This window comes from Pongo abelii, chromosome X, assembly GCF_028885655.2.
Source record: "Pongo abelii isolate AG06213 chromosome X, NHGRI_mPonAbe1-v2.0_pri, whole genome shotgun sequence".
NCBI classification, from domain to species: domain Eukaryota; kingdom Metazoa; phylum Chordata; class Mammalia; order Primates; family Hominidae; genus Pongo; species Pongo abelii.
This window is the reverse complement of record NC_072008.2, coordinates 125349666-125365486: the sequence shown is the minus strand read 5'-3', so window position 1 is coordinate 125365486 and position 15821 is coordinate 125349666. Positions and strand designations below refer to the sequence as shown.

The 15821-nt window shown below is 46.7% G+C and overlaps 1 protein-coding gene across 4 annotated transcripts in view; it reads left to right on the top strand.

Annotated features, from left to right (window-relative positions):
• The window catches only part of SEPTIN6 (septin 6), an 84462-nt gene extending 78611 nt beyond the window's left edge, over positions 1 to 5851 (top strand). For 2 of the 4 annotated variants that reach the window (XM_024240465.3, XM_054545001.1), the window contains one exon: positions 2828 to 4624. In XM_024240465.3, the coding sequence (XP_024096233.1) occupies positions 2828 to 2852 (25 nt within the window). In that variant the 3' untranslated portion in view covers positions 2853 to 4624. Of the gene's footprint in view, positions 1 to 1535; positions 4625 to 4827 lie in introns of those variants that run through there. The other 2 variants (XM_024240468.3, XM_024240466.3) reach the window with 2 other exon arrangements.
• The last annotated feature ends 9970 nt before the right edge of the window (positions 5852 to 15821 follow it).

Genomic DNA, 15821 nt, shown 5'->3' with positions numbered 1-15821 from the left:
TTATGTCACAGGAATGAAATTTACATGGAAGAGAGGTCAAAGTATTATTTAAGCACAAACCAATGATGGGTTTCCATAGTTCACGTTTTCAGGTAACTGTGGTCTGGACCCTAGAACAGAGTTCTGCAACCATCCCCATATGCTCTGCAAACAGGTCTTGCCCCAGAGTACCAGTTAGCTGACTAGGACAGCTCTAAGGATCCCCTGGGGTGAAACCTCAGCCTCCTCTACTTTCCCGATGGGACAGGAAATGCAGTGGCTAGAGCCTGGGGCTCTATCCAGTGGCCCGAGGCCACTTAAAGATTTGTGGAAGGTATTCCTGTACAAGGTATTGGGTGGTGGTGCTGGGGGCAGGTGGGGGGCACACTAGTCAGGACCCAGTCATTAAGAAGAGATAGGCCGGGCTCAGTGCCTCACACCAGTAATCCCAGCACTTTGGGAGGCTGAGGCAGGCGGATCACTTGAGGTCAGGAGTTCCAGACCAGCCTGGCCAACATGATGAAACTCCATCTCTACTAAAAATACAAAAATTAGCCGAGTGTGGTGGAGGCGCCTATAATCCCAGATACTCGGGAGGCTGAGGCAGGAGAATCGCTTGAAATTTGAAGATGGAGGTTGCAGTGAGCCAAAATCACGGCCACTGCACTCCAGCCTGGGCAAAAGACCAAAACTCCATCTCAACAACAACAACAAAAAAGAGCCGGGCGCGGTGGCTCACGCCTGTAATCCCAGCACTTTGGGAGGCCAAGGCGGGTGGATCATGAGGTCAGGAGATCGAGACCATCCTGACTAACACGGTGAAACCTTGTCTCTACTAAGAATACAAAAAATTAGCCGGGCTTGGTGGCGGACGCCGGGAGGCTGAGGCAGGAGAATGGCGTGAACCTGGGAGGCGGAGCTTGCAGTGAGTCGAGATCGCGCCACTGCACTCCAGACTGGGCGAAAGAGCAAGACTCTGTCTCAAAAAAAAAAAAAAGAAAGCCGGACGTGGTGGTTCACGCCTATAATCCCAACACTTTGGGAGGCCTAGGCGGGCTGATCACGAGGTCAGGAGATGGAGACCATCCTGGCTAACACGGTGAAACCCCGTCTCTACTAAAAATACAAAAAAATTAGCCGGGTGTGGCGGCGGGCTCCTGTAGTCCCAGCTGCTGGGGAGGCTGAGGCAGGAGAATGGCGTGAACCCGGGAGGCAGAGCTTGCAGCGAGCCGAGATTGCACCACTGCACTCCAGCCTGGGTGACAGAGCGAGACTGTGTCTCAAAAAAAAAAGAAAGAGATAAAATGTATTTTTGTGGTTGTTGATCATTATTTTGCTGGCTAATGCCGCTGCTGCCATCATGTGGGAGTGTGTGTGGAGTGTATAAGAGAGAAAGCATGTTCCCCGGAGCCAATGCAATAAGACCTTAAGACCATCTAACATAGCTATATTCTAATTTAGCCATTAGTCCTCATTACTTAATTTTCTTCTGACTTTTTTTTTGGGGGTACATTAATCTATCCATTCATTAACTCAACTTCTCTTTTCATTTTCAGTTTGGGCTTCCTGTAGACACCCTTTTCCTGCGCAACAGAGCTGGGCCTCCCTTTCTCTAATTTCCCCCTTAACATGCCTGGGGGGCATACAATCCAACCCGCGCCCTCTCCTCTCTTCCTGCCAAGGTTTATAGAAACCTGAGAATCTGAGGGTGATGTCTGGCCGCTGGTCAAGAAGCCAGCTGGTCAAGAAGTCATGTGGCTCACAGATGCATCCTGCATCCCAGTCCCCCTCCCAGCACCCGCAGCCATCCCCCTTGTCTTCCCCCACATCTTTGCCAGAGGTGTGACATGGTCAGGGGGCCCATCTGCTACTCTTCCCCACCAGCTCCCCTGTTCCAGTTCTGGTTGCTGTTAGTTTCCCTGAGGTATTTGCAACCACCATGGCTGGGTAAGCACCGATCAGCACAGCTGTCCCCTTGGTCTCCTGTATCCCAGTCACTAGTCTTCCCTGGTCCACCCCACCCTCATCCTCAGGAGCCACAGCCATTTCTTAGAGGGTTTCAAAAGGACAGCCTTTGGCACCTTTTCCTTCTAACCTTTGAGTCCAGCCCTTTCCAGTTTTCATTCACTCGAAGTAACTGCACTCAAGCTGTGCTCAAAATCTGCAACTCATTTATTTACACCAAGCCCTTCCCATAAAACACAACTGCTGAAGAAAATAGCAGACGTTTCCCCTCTCTCTAACTCTGGGTATCCCACAGATGCAAAAGGGAGAATAAACCTGAATATTATTACCAGCCTAGAGTCTTGAATGATAGCCTTACCGAATTCTTCTTGTGAAGTATTTCAGCATCTCGGGGGGTAATTTCCGGAAGGGCTCCATACTGTCCCAATAAGGTGAAGCCAGTAGCAGGAATAATAAATCCCACTTTGTAGGCTGGAAAACTGAGCTGTCAAAGAATCAAGTGTTTGGAGGTTTGCTCTGATGAGTCTTCTAGTTCATTTGGTGAATGTCATGATGATTTTTAACATGCATTTTGCATGCATCCCCCAATAAGAAGAGATGAGACTTGGCCGGAGAGAAGAAAAGAGGTGTTACACCTTGGAAGGCCCTTAACTTTCTTTCCAATTTAAGGAGTTGAGAGTTTAAAAATATTCCAGCCCTAAGTTTTTATCATGTGTCCCATCTGATAGTGGCTTCGGGAACCTCTGTGAAGTAGAGAGCCCTCCCTTGTCAGGGTTATGAGGCACAGTGGCCTTTGGTGTTTGGCCAGTGACAGTGTGAGAGATGGAGTTGACCTGGCAATGATCTGTGGCTAACATGCCGTCTCTCTGCCCTTCCTTTGCAGTAATCCATGGCTGTGTACTGAATAGTATTCCCCGCTACAGCTGGACTGGACTCCATTTAGCCTTTTAAGCCGAGGTTCCTATTTTAACTGACAGCTTTCCTTTGGGGTGCCAGGCAGCCAGGCCCTCCACCCCTATCCTGCCATGTACTTCAAGCTCACTTCTTCTTTTTGAGTTCCGCAACTTGCTCCTGCCTCCCAGCCCCACTGGCACTGACCATGACCACCTACTTCTATTTTTTTTTTAGAGTTTCTTTTTTTGATCACTTACTTTCAAAGCACACAGTCAAACAAGGTTATGCCAAATTTCCAGGCCTTTTTGAAGTATTGAGAAGGGGAAGGGGATTTCTCACTTCAATTATAGATCATAATAGGAAGCAAAAAGAAAAAAATGAAAAGCAAACATATGCACGTACTTTTCTTGTTGGCAAAGCAAGAGTGTAGGTTTGCTGTGTAGGTTTGGTGCTCTACTGATTGGTGAGTGACCAGAGCAAGTATGAAGGTGATGCTGCCAAAGCACAAGCCAGTTTCTTGAGAAAATTCAAGTTACAGTGGAGTATTTTTTTGAAGACCATATGCTTGGAGGTAGAAACAAACCAACAACCAAAAAAAGAAAAAAAATCTGCTCAGATACTCAGCCAGTAGCTCAGAGAGATGCTGAGTTAGGCCTGTCAGGTCTCCTTGGGAAAGGCTTCATATTTGCAACTTTGATGATTCTATGTCCAGCTTCAGAGCTGCTTTCCCAGAAATTCACGCTTAAACAACCAACCGGTAACCACCACCTCCCCACACCGCCGCCCGGTAATTATTTGCGTTACAAACCGGAGGCGCCTTCATTTGCATTTGTGTACAGATTAACTACTTAAGGCTTGAGAAGCTCTGAATACTTCAAAAGTATTAGACCCACACAGCCTTGGAGAGACCTTCAGAAACTAAGGAGGAGTTTTATATTAAGGGAGACATTTTAGTCAGTAAGACGATATAACCTACTTACTCCGTAAGGAGAAATGAAGGCCCAGAGAAGGGAAGGGACTTGACCAAGGTCCCACTTCTGTTTCGAGGCAGAAGCCAGACTAATTTTCATGCCTTCTGACTCCCAATCAATTTCACAAAGGGATTCAATCTGTTTATGTACGTTACATTCCTGGATACGAGGTCTTTTGATGTTCAGAGTAACTGACTAGTTAGTATTAGAAGACCCTTGAGGTTTTTTTCCACAGAAAAACATCTGAAGATGTATTGGGTGAGGGCTGGCAAAACGAAGGCATGCTGGGCCAGCTCCTTAACCCAATGACCCAGTGATGCTGCAAGGCTGGAACGGGGTCCAGGAGACTGTGTGTAACAGGTGCCCTAGGTGACCCTTATAATCAGGGAAGTTTGGTAAACAAAAATCGAACCCATGAGTGAACATAAATTAAAAAGTTGATGAAGCCTATTAAAATGTGTATTTCATTGGGTAGCTTTTCTCACTGTAGACAGATTTTTTCCTTCTTCAATTAGTACAACTGTTACTATTTTTAAAAAAATACCCTAAGTACTCTGTTTACTTCTGGTGAAACAAAACCAGTCATTAGAAATGGTCTGTGCTTTTATTTTCCCAGACTGGAGTGGCTTTTCTGAAACACACACACACACACACACACACGTACACACATCCCTCACTTCTCTTAAGCCAAGAAGTTTGCTTTCCCTAGCTGCAGTGTCGATGGCTCTTGTTTTTGTTTTTTTGTTTTAATCATTTGGCATTCACATGTGGCTGTTAATATGTGCTTGTTTTTAATTAAAACAAGAAGCTTTAAACTGGTGTGCGGTGTTCTTAAAACCTTCTCAGCAGATTTCCCCGTGGCGATGGCCCAGCAATGACCCCCATTTCTAACCTGTCTTCTCAAACTATAATCTGTGCCACCTCAATATTGCCCATTCCCCTCCCCCTGTCTTACTTTGAATGTCCTCTTTCTTTGGCTAATTTCATGTTTTCTTTCTCTTTCTCTCTCCCTTTCCAGCTTTTTTTAATCTTGTCTTCAGCAGCTGCACTAAGTCTAAAGGAGAAGACTGCCATTATAGAAGAGTTAGGGTTCCATATTGTCTCAAATCAGAAATCAGCCAATTTCCTCTCCCCTCAAACTGCAAGCACACACACATACACCACACCACTCAACAAGTGTTCATGTGTCCCTGTGTCCAGGCAAGAAGCTCTCTTCCTGACTCACATGGTATTTTAAATGGAAGTGTCTTGTCCTAACTAACAAGGCAGGAAAAGAACCATCAGAGCTGGAAAATGGACAAAATGTAACCTCAGAGAAACAACTACAGGACCACTCACCCAAGTGTAAGTGACTGGGGCAGGACACCTCAGCTGTGGGTATGGAAGTACTGTTCTGTTCACAAGGTTTTGTTTGAGTTTTATGTTTTTCTTTTAAACATTTCTCTGGTTCGATGGGTTGACTGTCTACGGCCACTGTTAAACATTTCTGAATATGCAAGAGAAAGTCAAGTGACATTTGTATCTTCAGCATTCACAGACCTATAGATTCCAGCAAAGGGGAAAAATGTATCCACTATCTAACACTTAGGTAGAGAAGGGAGGGGGCTTAAGCTTAGTGAAGGCAAAATTACTCCATTCTACCTCGGAACTCCATTCCGAGACCAGTTGGGGTTTTGAGAGAGGTTTCTGCTCAACCTGGAATCTGGAGGGAGAGCTTTGATGTTGGTAAATCTGCCTTGAATTCATTGGTTTAACTTGCATCAAAATACCATGTGGGTGTGCTCATTCTCATATATCCCCTACCACCATCACCACCATTCTGCTGTTCAATGTCTCTTGAGAGAGCCTCTTTGCATGTTTTCCAGAATCTGTGTGTGTTTTTCCTTTCTTCTCCTTTGTTCTTTTTGCTCAAAGGTGTGACCAGTCATTGCCCCTCTGGGGCTTTCATTCTCTAGGAGAAACATCCCAGAACCAGCACTGTTTAGCTTGATACCTTTCTAATGTCCATGTCAATTTTCAATAAAATTCAAAGAAATGCTAAATGGCTGTGTGATCTGATCTTAAGTCACTGGGTGATGCGGCCCACCACGGTTTGCCTGAGGAGTGGGTGGCTGCCTTCTGAGTGGGTGATTTGAAGGGCTCAGGGAGGCACTACCAGCCTATGAAATCTTCCTAGATGGGTTGCCATCCCCCGTGCCTGCCCCCTCCAACTTTATTCCAGCTGGGCCTGAAATTCCCAACACCTGGGGTGGAGGTGGGCAGGAAGTCCTCTACTTTTTCTTTATTAGCATGGATTCAACTAAGTTGAGCTGATTATCATCTAGTGTATTAGATGGAGAACGCGGAGCGCCAGAGCCTATGGAACAAGATTCAGGTGAGTTTTAATTCTGGCAGGAAAAGAACTCTGTGCCACGTGTCTTCTCTCATTTAATCCTGTGATGTGAGCATCCCCCAAAATTCATGGATATGACTAGTCTTTATGACTGAAAAAGCATTCTATAGATACTAAGGAGTATTTTGTGTCCTGGGTCTACTAGAGAGCGGAGCCTCCCATCCTCCCAAGCATTAAAGTAGGCAAGAGAGAGAGTAGTCACTTTAAAGAATTCTGGTGGCCCGCCCCCTCTGGGAAGTGAGGAGCGCCTCTGCCTGGCCGCCACCCCGTCTGGGAGGAAGTGAGGAGCGCCTCTGCCTGGCTGCCCCATCTGGGAAGGGAGGAGCACCTCTGCCCAGCCGCCACACCGTCTGGGAAGTGAGGAGCGCCTCTGCCCGGCCGCCCCCTCTGGGAAGTGAGGAGCGCCTCTGCTCGGCCGCCCCGTCTGGGAAGTGAGGAGCGCCTCTGCCCGGCCGCCCCGTCTGGGAGGTGAGGAGCGCCTCTGCCCGGCTGCCACCCGGTCTGGGAGGAAGTGAGGAGCGCCTCTGCCCGGGCGGCCCCGTCTGGGAAGCGAGGAGCGCCTCTGCCCGGGCGGCCCCGTCTGGGAAGCGAGGAGCGCCTCTGCCCGGGCGGCCCCGTCTGGGAAGTGAGGAGCGCCTCTGCCCGGCCGCCCCGTCTGGGAGGAGAGGAGCGCCTCCGCCCGGGCGGCCCCGTCTGGGAAGCGAGGAGCGCCTCTGCCCGGCCGCCCTGTCTGGGAGGTGAGGAGCGCCTCTGCCCGGCTGCCCTGTCTGGGAGGTGTACCCAACAGCTCCGAAGAGACAGCGACCATCGGGAGCGGGCCATGAGGACGATGGCGGTTTTGTTGAAGAGAAGGGGAGGAAGTTTGGGGAAAGGAAGGAGAGATCAGATTGTTGCTGTGTCTGTGTAGAGGGAGGTGGGCATAGGAGACTCCATTTTGTTCTGACTAGGAGAAGTTCTTCTGCCTTGGGATGCTGTTGATCTGTGGCCTTTCCCCCAGCCCCATGCTCTCTGAAACATGTGCTGTGCCAACTCAGGGTTAAATGGATTAAGGGCGGTGCAAGATGTGCTTTGTTAAACAGATGCTTGAAGGCAGCATGCTCTTTAAGAGTCATCACCACTCCCTAATCTCAAGTACCCAGGGGCACAAACACTGTGGAAGGCCGCAGGGACCTCTGCCTAGGAAAACCAGAGACCTTTGTTCATGTGTTTATCTCCTGACCTTCTCTCCACTATCATCCTATGACCCTGCCATATCCCCCTCTCCGAGAAACACCCAAGAATGATCAACAAATACTTCATAAATTAAAAAAAAATAATAAAAAAAAAAAAGAATTCTGGTGGCCCTTAGGAAAACGAATTTTCTTCAACTTTGTTTTCCTAAGGGCCAGGGTGCGGACATCAGGGCATGCATCCTTTCCTTACAGAGGCCTGGAGACTTCAGAAAATATCCACGTATATAGGCCTGGCTCTGCGCAGCTCACACACTAGGGGACAGCCGAGTGAGACAATACGTCTGTGACGTTTGTGACATCACTGAGCAGAGGCAGGCACTGAGGTGTTATGGAAAATTACGAGCCCTGGAGCCCTACAGACTTGTGAGCTGTAGGCAAGGTGGGCAGATCACCTGGGGTCGGGAGTTCGAGACCAGCCTGACCAACATGGAGAAACCCCGTCTCCACTAAAAATACAAAATTAGCCGGGTGTGGTGGTGTATGCCTATAATCTCAGCTACTTGGGAGACTGAGGCAGGAGAATCGCTTGAACCCGGGAGGCGGAGGTTGCCATGAGCCGAGATCACGCCATTGCACTCCAGCCTGGGCGACAGAGTGAGACTCCATCTCAAAAATAAATAAATAAAATAAAAATTTAATAAAACGTCTCCAGAAAAGGAGGACATCAGTGATTGCCTTGCCATGGTCATTGTGAAGGCTACCTGAGCTAAAGTAAGTTAAAGACCTGGGCATTCAGTCAATGGGCTCCCTTGTTAAGGACTGAGTTTTCCCTGTACTAGAAAGTACTCACCTGGCCAGGTGCGGTGGCTCACGCCTGTAATCCCAGCACTTTGGAAGGCCGAGGTGGATGGATCACTTGAGGCCAGGAGTTCAAGACCAGCCTGGCCAACATGGTGAAACCCAGTCTCTACTAAAAATACAAAAATTAGCCAGGCATGGTGGCACGTACCTGTAATCCCAGCTACTGGGGAAGCTGAGGCAGGAGAATTGCTTAAACCTGGAAGGCAGGGGTTGCAGTGAGCCGAGATCGCGCCATTGCACTCCAACCTGGGCGACAGAGCAAAACTCTGTCTCAAAAAGAAAAAAAAGAAAGTACTCACCTTAGAGTCCTATAATCCAGAGTTTCTCAACCACAGTACTATGGACATTTGGGACCAGACATCTGGAGGGCTGTCATGTGCATTAAAGAATATTTAGCACTATCCCTGGCCTCTACTAACTAGATACCAGTAGGATGCCCTCCCTACCCTCCACAGTTGTGACAACCAGAAACGTTTCCAGGCATTGCCAAAATGTTCCCTGTGCACAATCGCCCCACGTGGACAACCATTGCTTTAGGTCAGGAGTGAGCAAACTTTTTTTTTTTCTTGAGACTGGATCTCACTGTGTTGCTCAGGCTGGAGTGCAGTGGTGCAATCACAGCTCACTGCAGCCTCGAAATCCTGGGCTCAGGTGATCCTCCCACCTCAGCCTCCTGAGTATCTGGGACTATAGGCTCGTGCCACCATGCCCAGATTATTTTTAATTTTTTTTGGTGGGGGGTAGAGACTGGGGTCTGGCTGTTGCTCAGTGTGGTCTTAAACTCCTGGGCTCAAGTGATCCTTCCACCTCGGCCTCCCAAAGAGCTGGGATTATAGGCGTGAGCCACTGCACCCAGCTGCAAACTTTTTCTGTAAAGCGCCAGCTGATAAATATTTTAGGCTTTGCAGGCCATATGATCTCTGCAGCTATTCAACTGTTACTATAGCACAAAAGCAGCCGTAGATAATATGTAAGAGGTTGAGCATGGCTGTGCTCAATAAAACTTCACTTATGGACACATGATTTGAATTTCACGTATCCTGAATTATTCTTTTGATTTTTTTTTTTTTTTTTTTTGAGACAGGGTCTCACTCTTCATCCAGGTTGGAGTGCAGTGGCATAGTCATAGCTCACTGCAGCCTCGAGCTCCTGGGCCCAAGCAATTCTCTTGCCTCAGCCTCCCAAGTAGCTGGGACTACAGGAGCGTGCCCCGATGCCCCGCTAATTCTTGTATCTTTTGTAGACACAGGTTTCCTCATGTTGCCCAGGCTGGTCTCAAACTTTTGAGCTCAAGCGATCCACCTACCTTGGCCTCCCAAAGTGCTGAGATTACAGTCGTGAGCCACTGCACCCAGCAATTTTTTTCCCAGCCATTAAGAAACGTAACCAAAACTAGCCTGGTGTCGTGGTCCTGTAGTCCCTGGCCCGCCACCACGCCCGGCTAATTTTTGTATTATTAGTAGAGACGGATTTTGCCATGTTGGCCAGGCTAGTCTCTAACCCCTGACCTCAAGTGATCCTCCTGCCTCGGCCTCCCAAAGTGCTGGGATTACAGGGGTGAGCCACTGTGCCCAGGCTTAATTAAATCTTTTGCATGAGATCTAGTTAGATGCTGCCCTTGGGGAACTTGCAGACTGGCCCCTTGTATCTACTCAACCACGTTTTTCAACACTTCCCAATATTTGTTCTCTGTCCAGTCTATTCTGTCTCTGCACAAACCTCTCCCTGAGTTACACAAACTGTTCGTTGACTCTGTCTGAAATATCATCTACTGATTTAAATCCTACCTTCAAGGCTCAGGTCCTACTTTGAAGACTTTCTTGATCTCATCCACCTATCCTGATTCCTGATCTCTTCTCCATTTTCAAACTCCCTAGTTGAACTTTTTTTTTTTTTTTTAACAGTGTCTGACTCCATCGCCCAGGCTGGAATGCAGTGGCACGATCACGGCTCACTGCAATTGCTACCTCCTGGGCTCAAGCGATCCTCCCACCTCAGCCTCTCGAGTAGCTGAGACTACAGGCACGCACCACCACACTCAGCTACATTTTGTATTTTTTTGTAGAGACGAGATTTCACCATATTGCCAGGCTGGTCTCCAACTCCTGAGCTCAAGAGATCCGCCCACCTTGGCCTCCCAAAGTGCTGAGATTATAGGCGTGAGCCGCTGAGTCCGGCTCCTAGCTGAACTTATATAATCTTCTCTGCTTCTTATTTGGGGGACTTCCCTCCTGAAGAGATGTTAAGCTTCATAAGAGTAGGGGCATCATTTATAAGCTCTCCAGAGGTCCCAGTAAAGTGCGACCTCAAGATACGTGATTAAGAGGTAGCTAGAGGCTGGGCGTGGTGGCTCACACCTGTAATCCCAGCACTTTGGGAGGCTGAGGCGGGCGGATCACTTGAGGTCACAAGTTCAAGACCAGCCTGGCCAACGTGGTGAAAACCCATCTCTACTAAAAACACAAAAAATCAGCCGGGTGTGGTGGCACATGCCTGTAGTCCCGGCTACTTGGGAGGCTGAGGTAGGAGAATTGCTTGAACCCGGGAGGCGGAGGCTGCAAGTGAGTCGAGATTGTGCCACTGCACTAGATTTATATTCTTCACCAATATCAGGAGCTATTGCTTTTTTTTTTTTTTTTTTTGAGATGGAGTCACGCTGTGTCGCCCAGGATGGAGTGCAGTGGCACGATCTCTCACTGCAGCCTCCGCCTCTCAGGTTCAAGCGATTCTTCTGCCTCAGCCTCCCAAGTAGCCGGGACTACAGGCAAGCACCAACACGCCTGGCTAATTTTTGTATTTTTAGTAGAGACGGGTTTCACCTTGTTGGCCAGGATGGTCTTGTTCTCTTGACCTCATGATCTGCCCACCTTGGCCTCCCAAAATGCTGGGGTTACAAGCGTGAACCACCGCGCCTGGCCCACTATTGCACTTTTCAAACTACATTTTGAAATTAAGTTACAAGAATAGTACAACATGGCTGGGCGCCGTGGCTCATGCCTGTAATCCCAGCACTTTGGGAGGCTGAGGCAGGAAGATCACCTGAGGTCAGGAGTTCGAGATCAGCCTGAGCAACATGGAGAAACCCCATCTCTACTGAAAATACAAAATTAGCCAGGTGTGGTGGCACATGCCTATAATCTCAGCTACTCTGGAGGCTGAGGCAGAAGAATCGCTTGAACCCAGGAGGCAGAGGTTGCCGTGAGCTGAGATCATGCCATTGCACTCTAGCCTGGACACCAAGAGTGAAACTCCGTCTCGAAAAAAAAAAAAAAAGAATAGTACAACGTATACTCACATACTCTTGACCCAAATTCACCAGTTGATAACATTTTGCCCTACTGCTTTATCATTTTTGTGCCCCATATATATGTGCCCCATATATACAGATAATATTTTCTTACATAACTGCAGGCAGTTATCAACTTTGTAAATTTCACATTCTAACACTAATCTATCAAATAATATCCTTTATAGCATTTTTTTTCTTGCAGTACAGGATCTAGTCTACGTTTATGCATTGTGCCCTGTCTTTTTACTCTCCTTTCGTTTGGAATAGCCCTTCTTTGTCTTTCATGACATTGATATTTTTGAAGTCCTATTTTAAAAATAGGATGTTCTCATTTTGGGTCAAGGTGTTGCCCAATTTCTCCAGGATATAATTACTGTTTTTTTTTTTTCCTTTATTGCTACTAATAAACAATCTGTGAAGAGAAACTGTTAAGTCTCTGGAAATATCTTACTCATCAAAAATTTCTCCTTGGATTGAGAATCTATTGATAATGTTTGCCTGGACCAATCTATATAAAATGATGATTTTCCAACTCCAGCACTCCCTCCGTATTTACCAGTCAGCACATGGTATTCGACTGAAAGCAAAGCCCCTCCCTGCAAAGGCCCTCCCTTCTCTCTCATTTATTTATCTATTTGGTATCACTGTGGACTTATGGCTCCCTAGTTTTCAGTGGTTTATAATTCATTACTGTCTTTAATAATATTGGTGCTCACATTACTCAGAATTGGCCAGTGAGAACTCCTAGTTATGCTTTCAATCCGTTACTAAACATTCCTCAAGAGCACATGATGGTGCAGAATTTTCGGGTCAAGAACTTTTAGTGATCTGATTTTTGGGATAGTTTATGGAGTAGTTAAAAGACAGGTTCCAAGTTTCTGTCTTTTCATTACGTACTGACTCCCCCTATAGGCAAAAGCAGGAAAGGAAGCTCAAAGCAGTCACAACGGGGGTTTATGTGTCTTAAGACAGTGACAGGGCCGGGCACGGTGGTTCACGCCTGTAATCCCAGTACTTTGGGAGGCTGAGGTGAGTGGATCACGAGGTCAGGAGTTCAAGACCAGCCTGGCCAAGATGGTGAAACTCCATCTCTACTAAAAATACAAAAATTAGCAGGGCGTGGTGACCGGCGCCTGTAATCCCAGCTACTTAGGAGGCTGAGGCAGAGAATTGCTTGAACCAGGGAGGCGGAGGTTGCAGTGAGCTGAGATCGTGCCACTGCACTCCAGCCTGGGCAACAGTGGATTAGAGCGAGACTCCGTCTCCAAAAAAAAAAAAAAAGACAGTGACAGACCCCTGCAATAGAGGGGAGGAGGATGGATGATTACAGGTGGTATCCGGATTGTTTTTGTTTTTGTTTTTGTTTTCTTTTTTGAGACGGAGTCTTGCTCTGTTGCCCAGGCTGGAGTGCAGTGGCGCGATCTCAGCTCACTGCAACCTCCACCTCCTAGGTTCGAGCAATTCTCCTGCCCCAGCCTCCTGAGTAGCTGAGACTACAGGTGTATGCCGCCATGCACGACTAATTTTTGTATTTTTAGTAGAGATGGGGTTTCACCATGTTGGCCAGGCTGGTCTCAAACTTCTGACCTCAGGTGACCCGCCTGCCTCGGCCTCCCAAAGTGCTGGGATTACAGGAGTGAGCCACCGCGCCCAGCCTTCTGGATTGTTTAGGATTGTAATGGCGACCTTTATTATCTACACCTACACCTCTCTTCAACTAATGTATTTCTGCTCAGGGGTTTTAACTCCTGCTCACTGAGAAACCATCTGTGGCTGTGAGAAAGGAATGGGCTAAAATAGATTGGCTGATGGATTTTTTGTAATCAGAAGGATATCAGGGAGAGAAGGACATGGAGAATCCTGGAAATTTGTGTTCTATGGATGAAACTGCTTATTCCTTAGTGCGATTTACAAATGGAATCCTGTTATGGTTGTTCCACAGCAGATGGCCTCTTACATCAGTTCCAACACCTTTTATTTTGTAATTCAATTTCAAAAGTCAGATTACAATTATTTGTTTCTATACAACGGAAAAGTTTTAATCCAGGCTGAGAGGAAGTAGTTTATCTTTTCACAGATTGTTTTCTAGGAAAGATGTATATTTCTTACAATGCTGATTTTGGTGAAAGTTGGCAACTTAGGCTATGTCTTAGTTCATTTATGCTGCTATAACAAGATACTGAGACCTGAGACTTATAAAGAATATACATTTCTCAGAGTTCCAGAGCCTGGGAAATCCAAGATTAAGGCACCAGAAGGTTCAGTTGTCTGGTTGGGGCAGCTCTCTGCTCTCTGCTTCCAAGATGGTGCCTCGTTGCTGCATCCTCCAGCAACAAGGGGAGAGGAGTGTTATATCCTCACATGGCAGAAGGCAAAGGGCAAGTGACCAAACACCGATTAAAGCCTCTTTCATTAGGGCCTTAATCCCATTCCTGAGGGAGGAGCTCTCATGGCTTAATGACCTCTTAAAGGCCCCACCTTTTAATACCATCACATTAGCCATTAAGTTTCAACACTTAAATTTTGAAGGGGACATACTCAAACAATAGCAGGCTGAAATTAATCTAATTATAAAATAACAAATCAGCTTAAAATGTAGGCTCCAAGGAAATGATTTTCACTGGGTTGGGACAAAAGGAAAAGCTTCATTCATTTATGCATTCAATTCAACAAATATCTCTGGAGTGCCTACAGGATCAAGGTGTAGGTGCTAAGAGCAAAACAGATGAGTTCCATGCTTTCATGTAACTGACATTCCAGTGGAATACAGCAAGAATACAAAAAGGAAAGAAAGTGGTTTTTCTCTGTTGTCCTGAAATTGATTACAAGCTGGGTGGGGAGAAATAGCCCTATATAAAACTAAATGTGCCACCAGCGGTAGGACCACTGGATGAGGTGGCTTTGACTCAGTTCCCTCTTTAACTCTCTAATGACATATTTCTAACTATATGACACCTTATGCATAGGGGTGTATTGGACTGAGAAGAGCAGAAGATAACAGCACTTTTCAGTTTCAGAATTCTGTATTTCCATGTCTATCTTTCTCTATGGTGGGCATCCATGTTTATTGAGGTAATGTTAGTCTCTGAACCATCAAATCAAAGAATGCAGTACTACGAAGGAAGGTTAGAGATAATAAATTCAAGTAATGATTGTACGAGTGAGAAAAATAAGGCCACAGAGGTGAAGTGTCTTGCCGAAGGCTGTAGAGATAGTTGTTGGCAATGATGAGATGAGAATTTAGGTCACCTGACTCCTCATCTAGTGTTCCTCCAGTCATTTGCCTTTGCACTGCTGTGTTTTCTTTCTTTTCTTTCTTTTTTTCTTTTTTTTTTTGAAACGGAGTCTCACTCTATTACCCAGGCTAGAGTGTAGTGGCGCGATATTGGCTCACTGCAACCTCTGCCTCCCGGGTTCAAGCGATTCTCCTGCCTCAGCCCCCCGAGTAGCTGGGATTACAGGCGCCTGCCACCACGCCCGGCTGATTTTTGTATTTTTAGTGGAGACGGGGGTTTCACCATGTTGGCCAGGCTGGTCTCGAACTCCTGACCTCAAGTAATCCTCCTGCCTCGGCCTCCCAAAGTGCTGGGATTACAGGCGTGAGCCACCGCACCCAGCCTGTTTTATTTTCTTCACAGCATGTATCACCTTGTGAACTTTTTAAAAACAGTTCGATTGTTACCCCAATAAACATGAATGCCCACCACGGAGAAAGACAGATGTGGAAATAAATTATGAAAGTGTGTAAAGTGCTGTTATCTTCTGCTCCTCTCAGTCTAATACACCCCTACACATAAATGTCATATAATTAGAAATACGTCATTAGAGAGTTAAAGATGGTAGTGTGTCAAAGCCACCTCATCCAATGGTCCGGCTCCTGGTGAAACATTTAGTTTTACGCAGGGCTATTTCTCCCACCAAGATTGTAGTCAATTCCAGGAAAACAGAGAAAACCCACTTTCTTTCCTTCTTTTTTGCACTCTTGCTGTATTGAGCACACAGTAGGTGCTGTGTAAATTCCCGCCGACAGACACTCATTGATTAACTGCTTTCGTGACACAAGTTGGCAGATAGGGACTGAAGTTATTGAGTGACTCTGACTCCAGGTGGAGTGATAGATTTGGCTACAGTGATTGAGCGGCTTGCTACCTTGCAGTACCCTCTTCTCTGGGCCCCTTTTGTATCTTGTAATCTTTTGCACTTAAGTTGATACATGAAATACAGACTTGCAATCGTGATCAGAACTGTGTAAACAGTGTCTGTGTTTGTAATTGGGATACAGTATGGACTTGAAACTG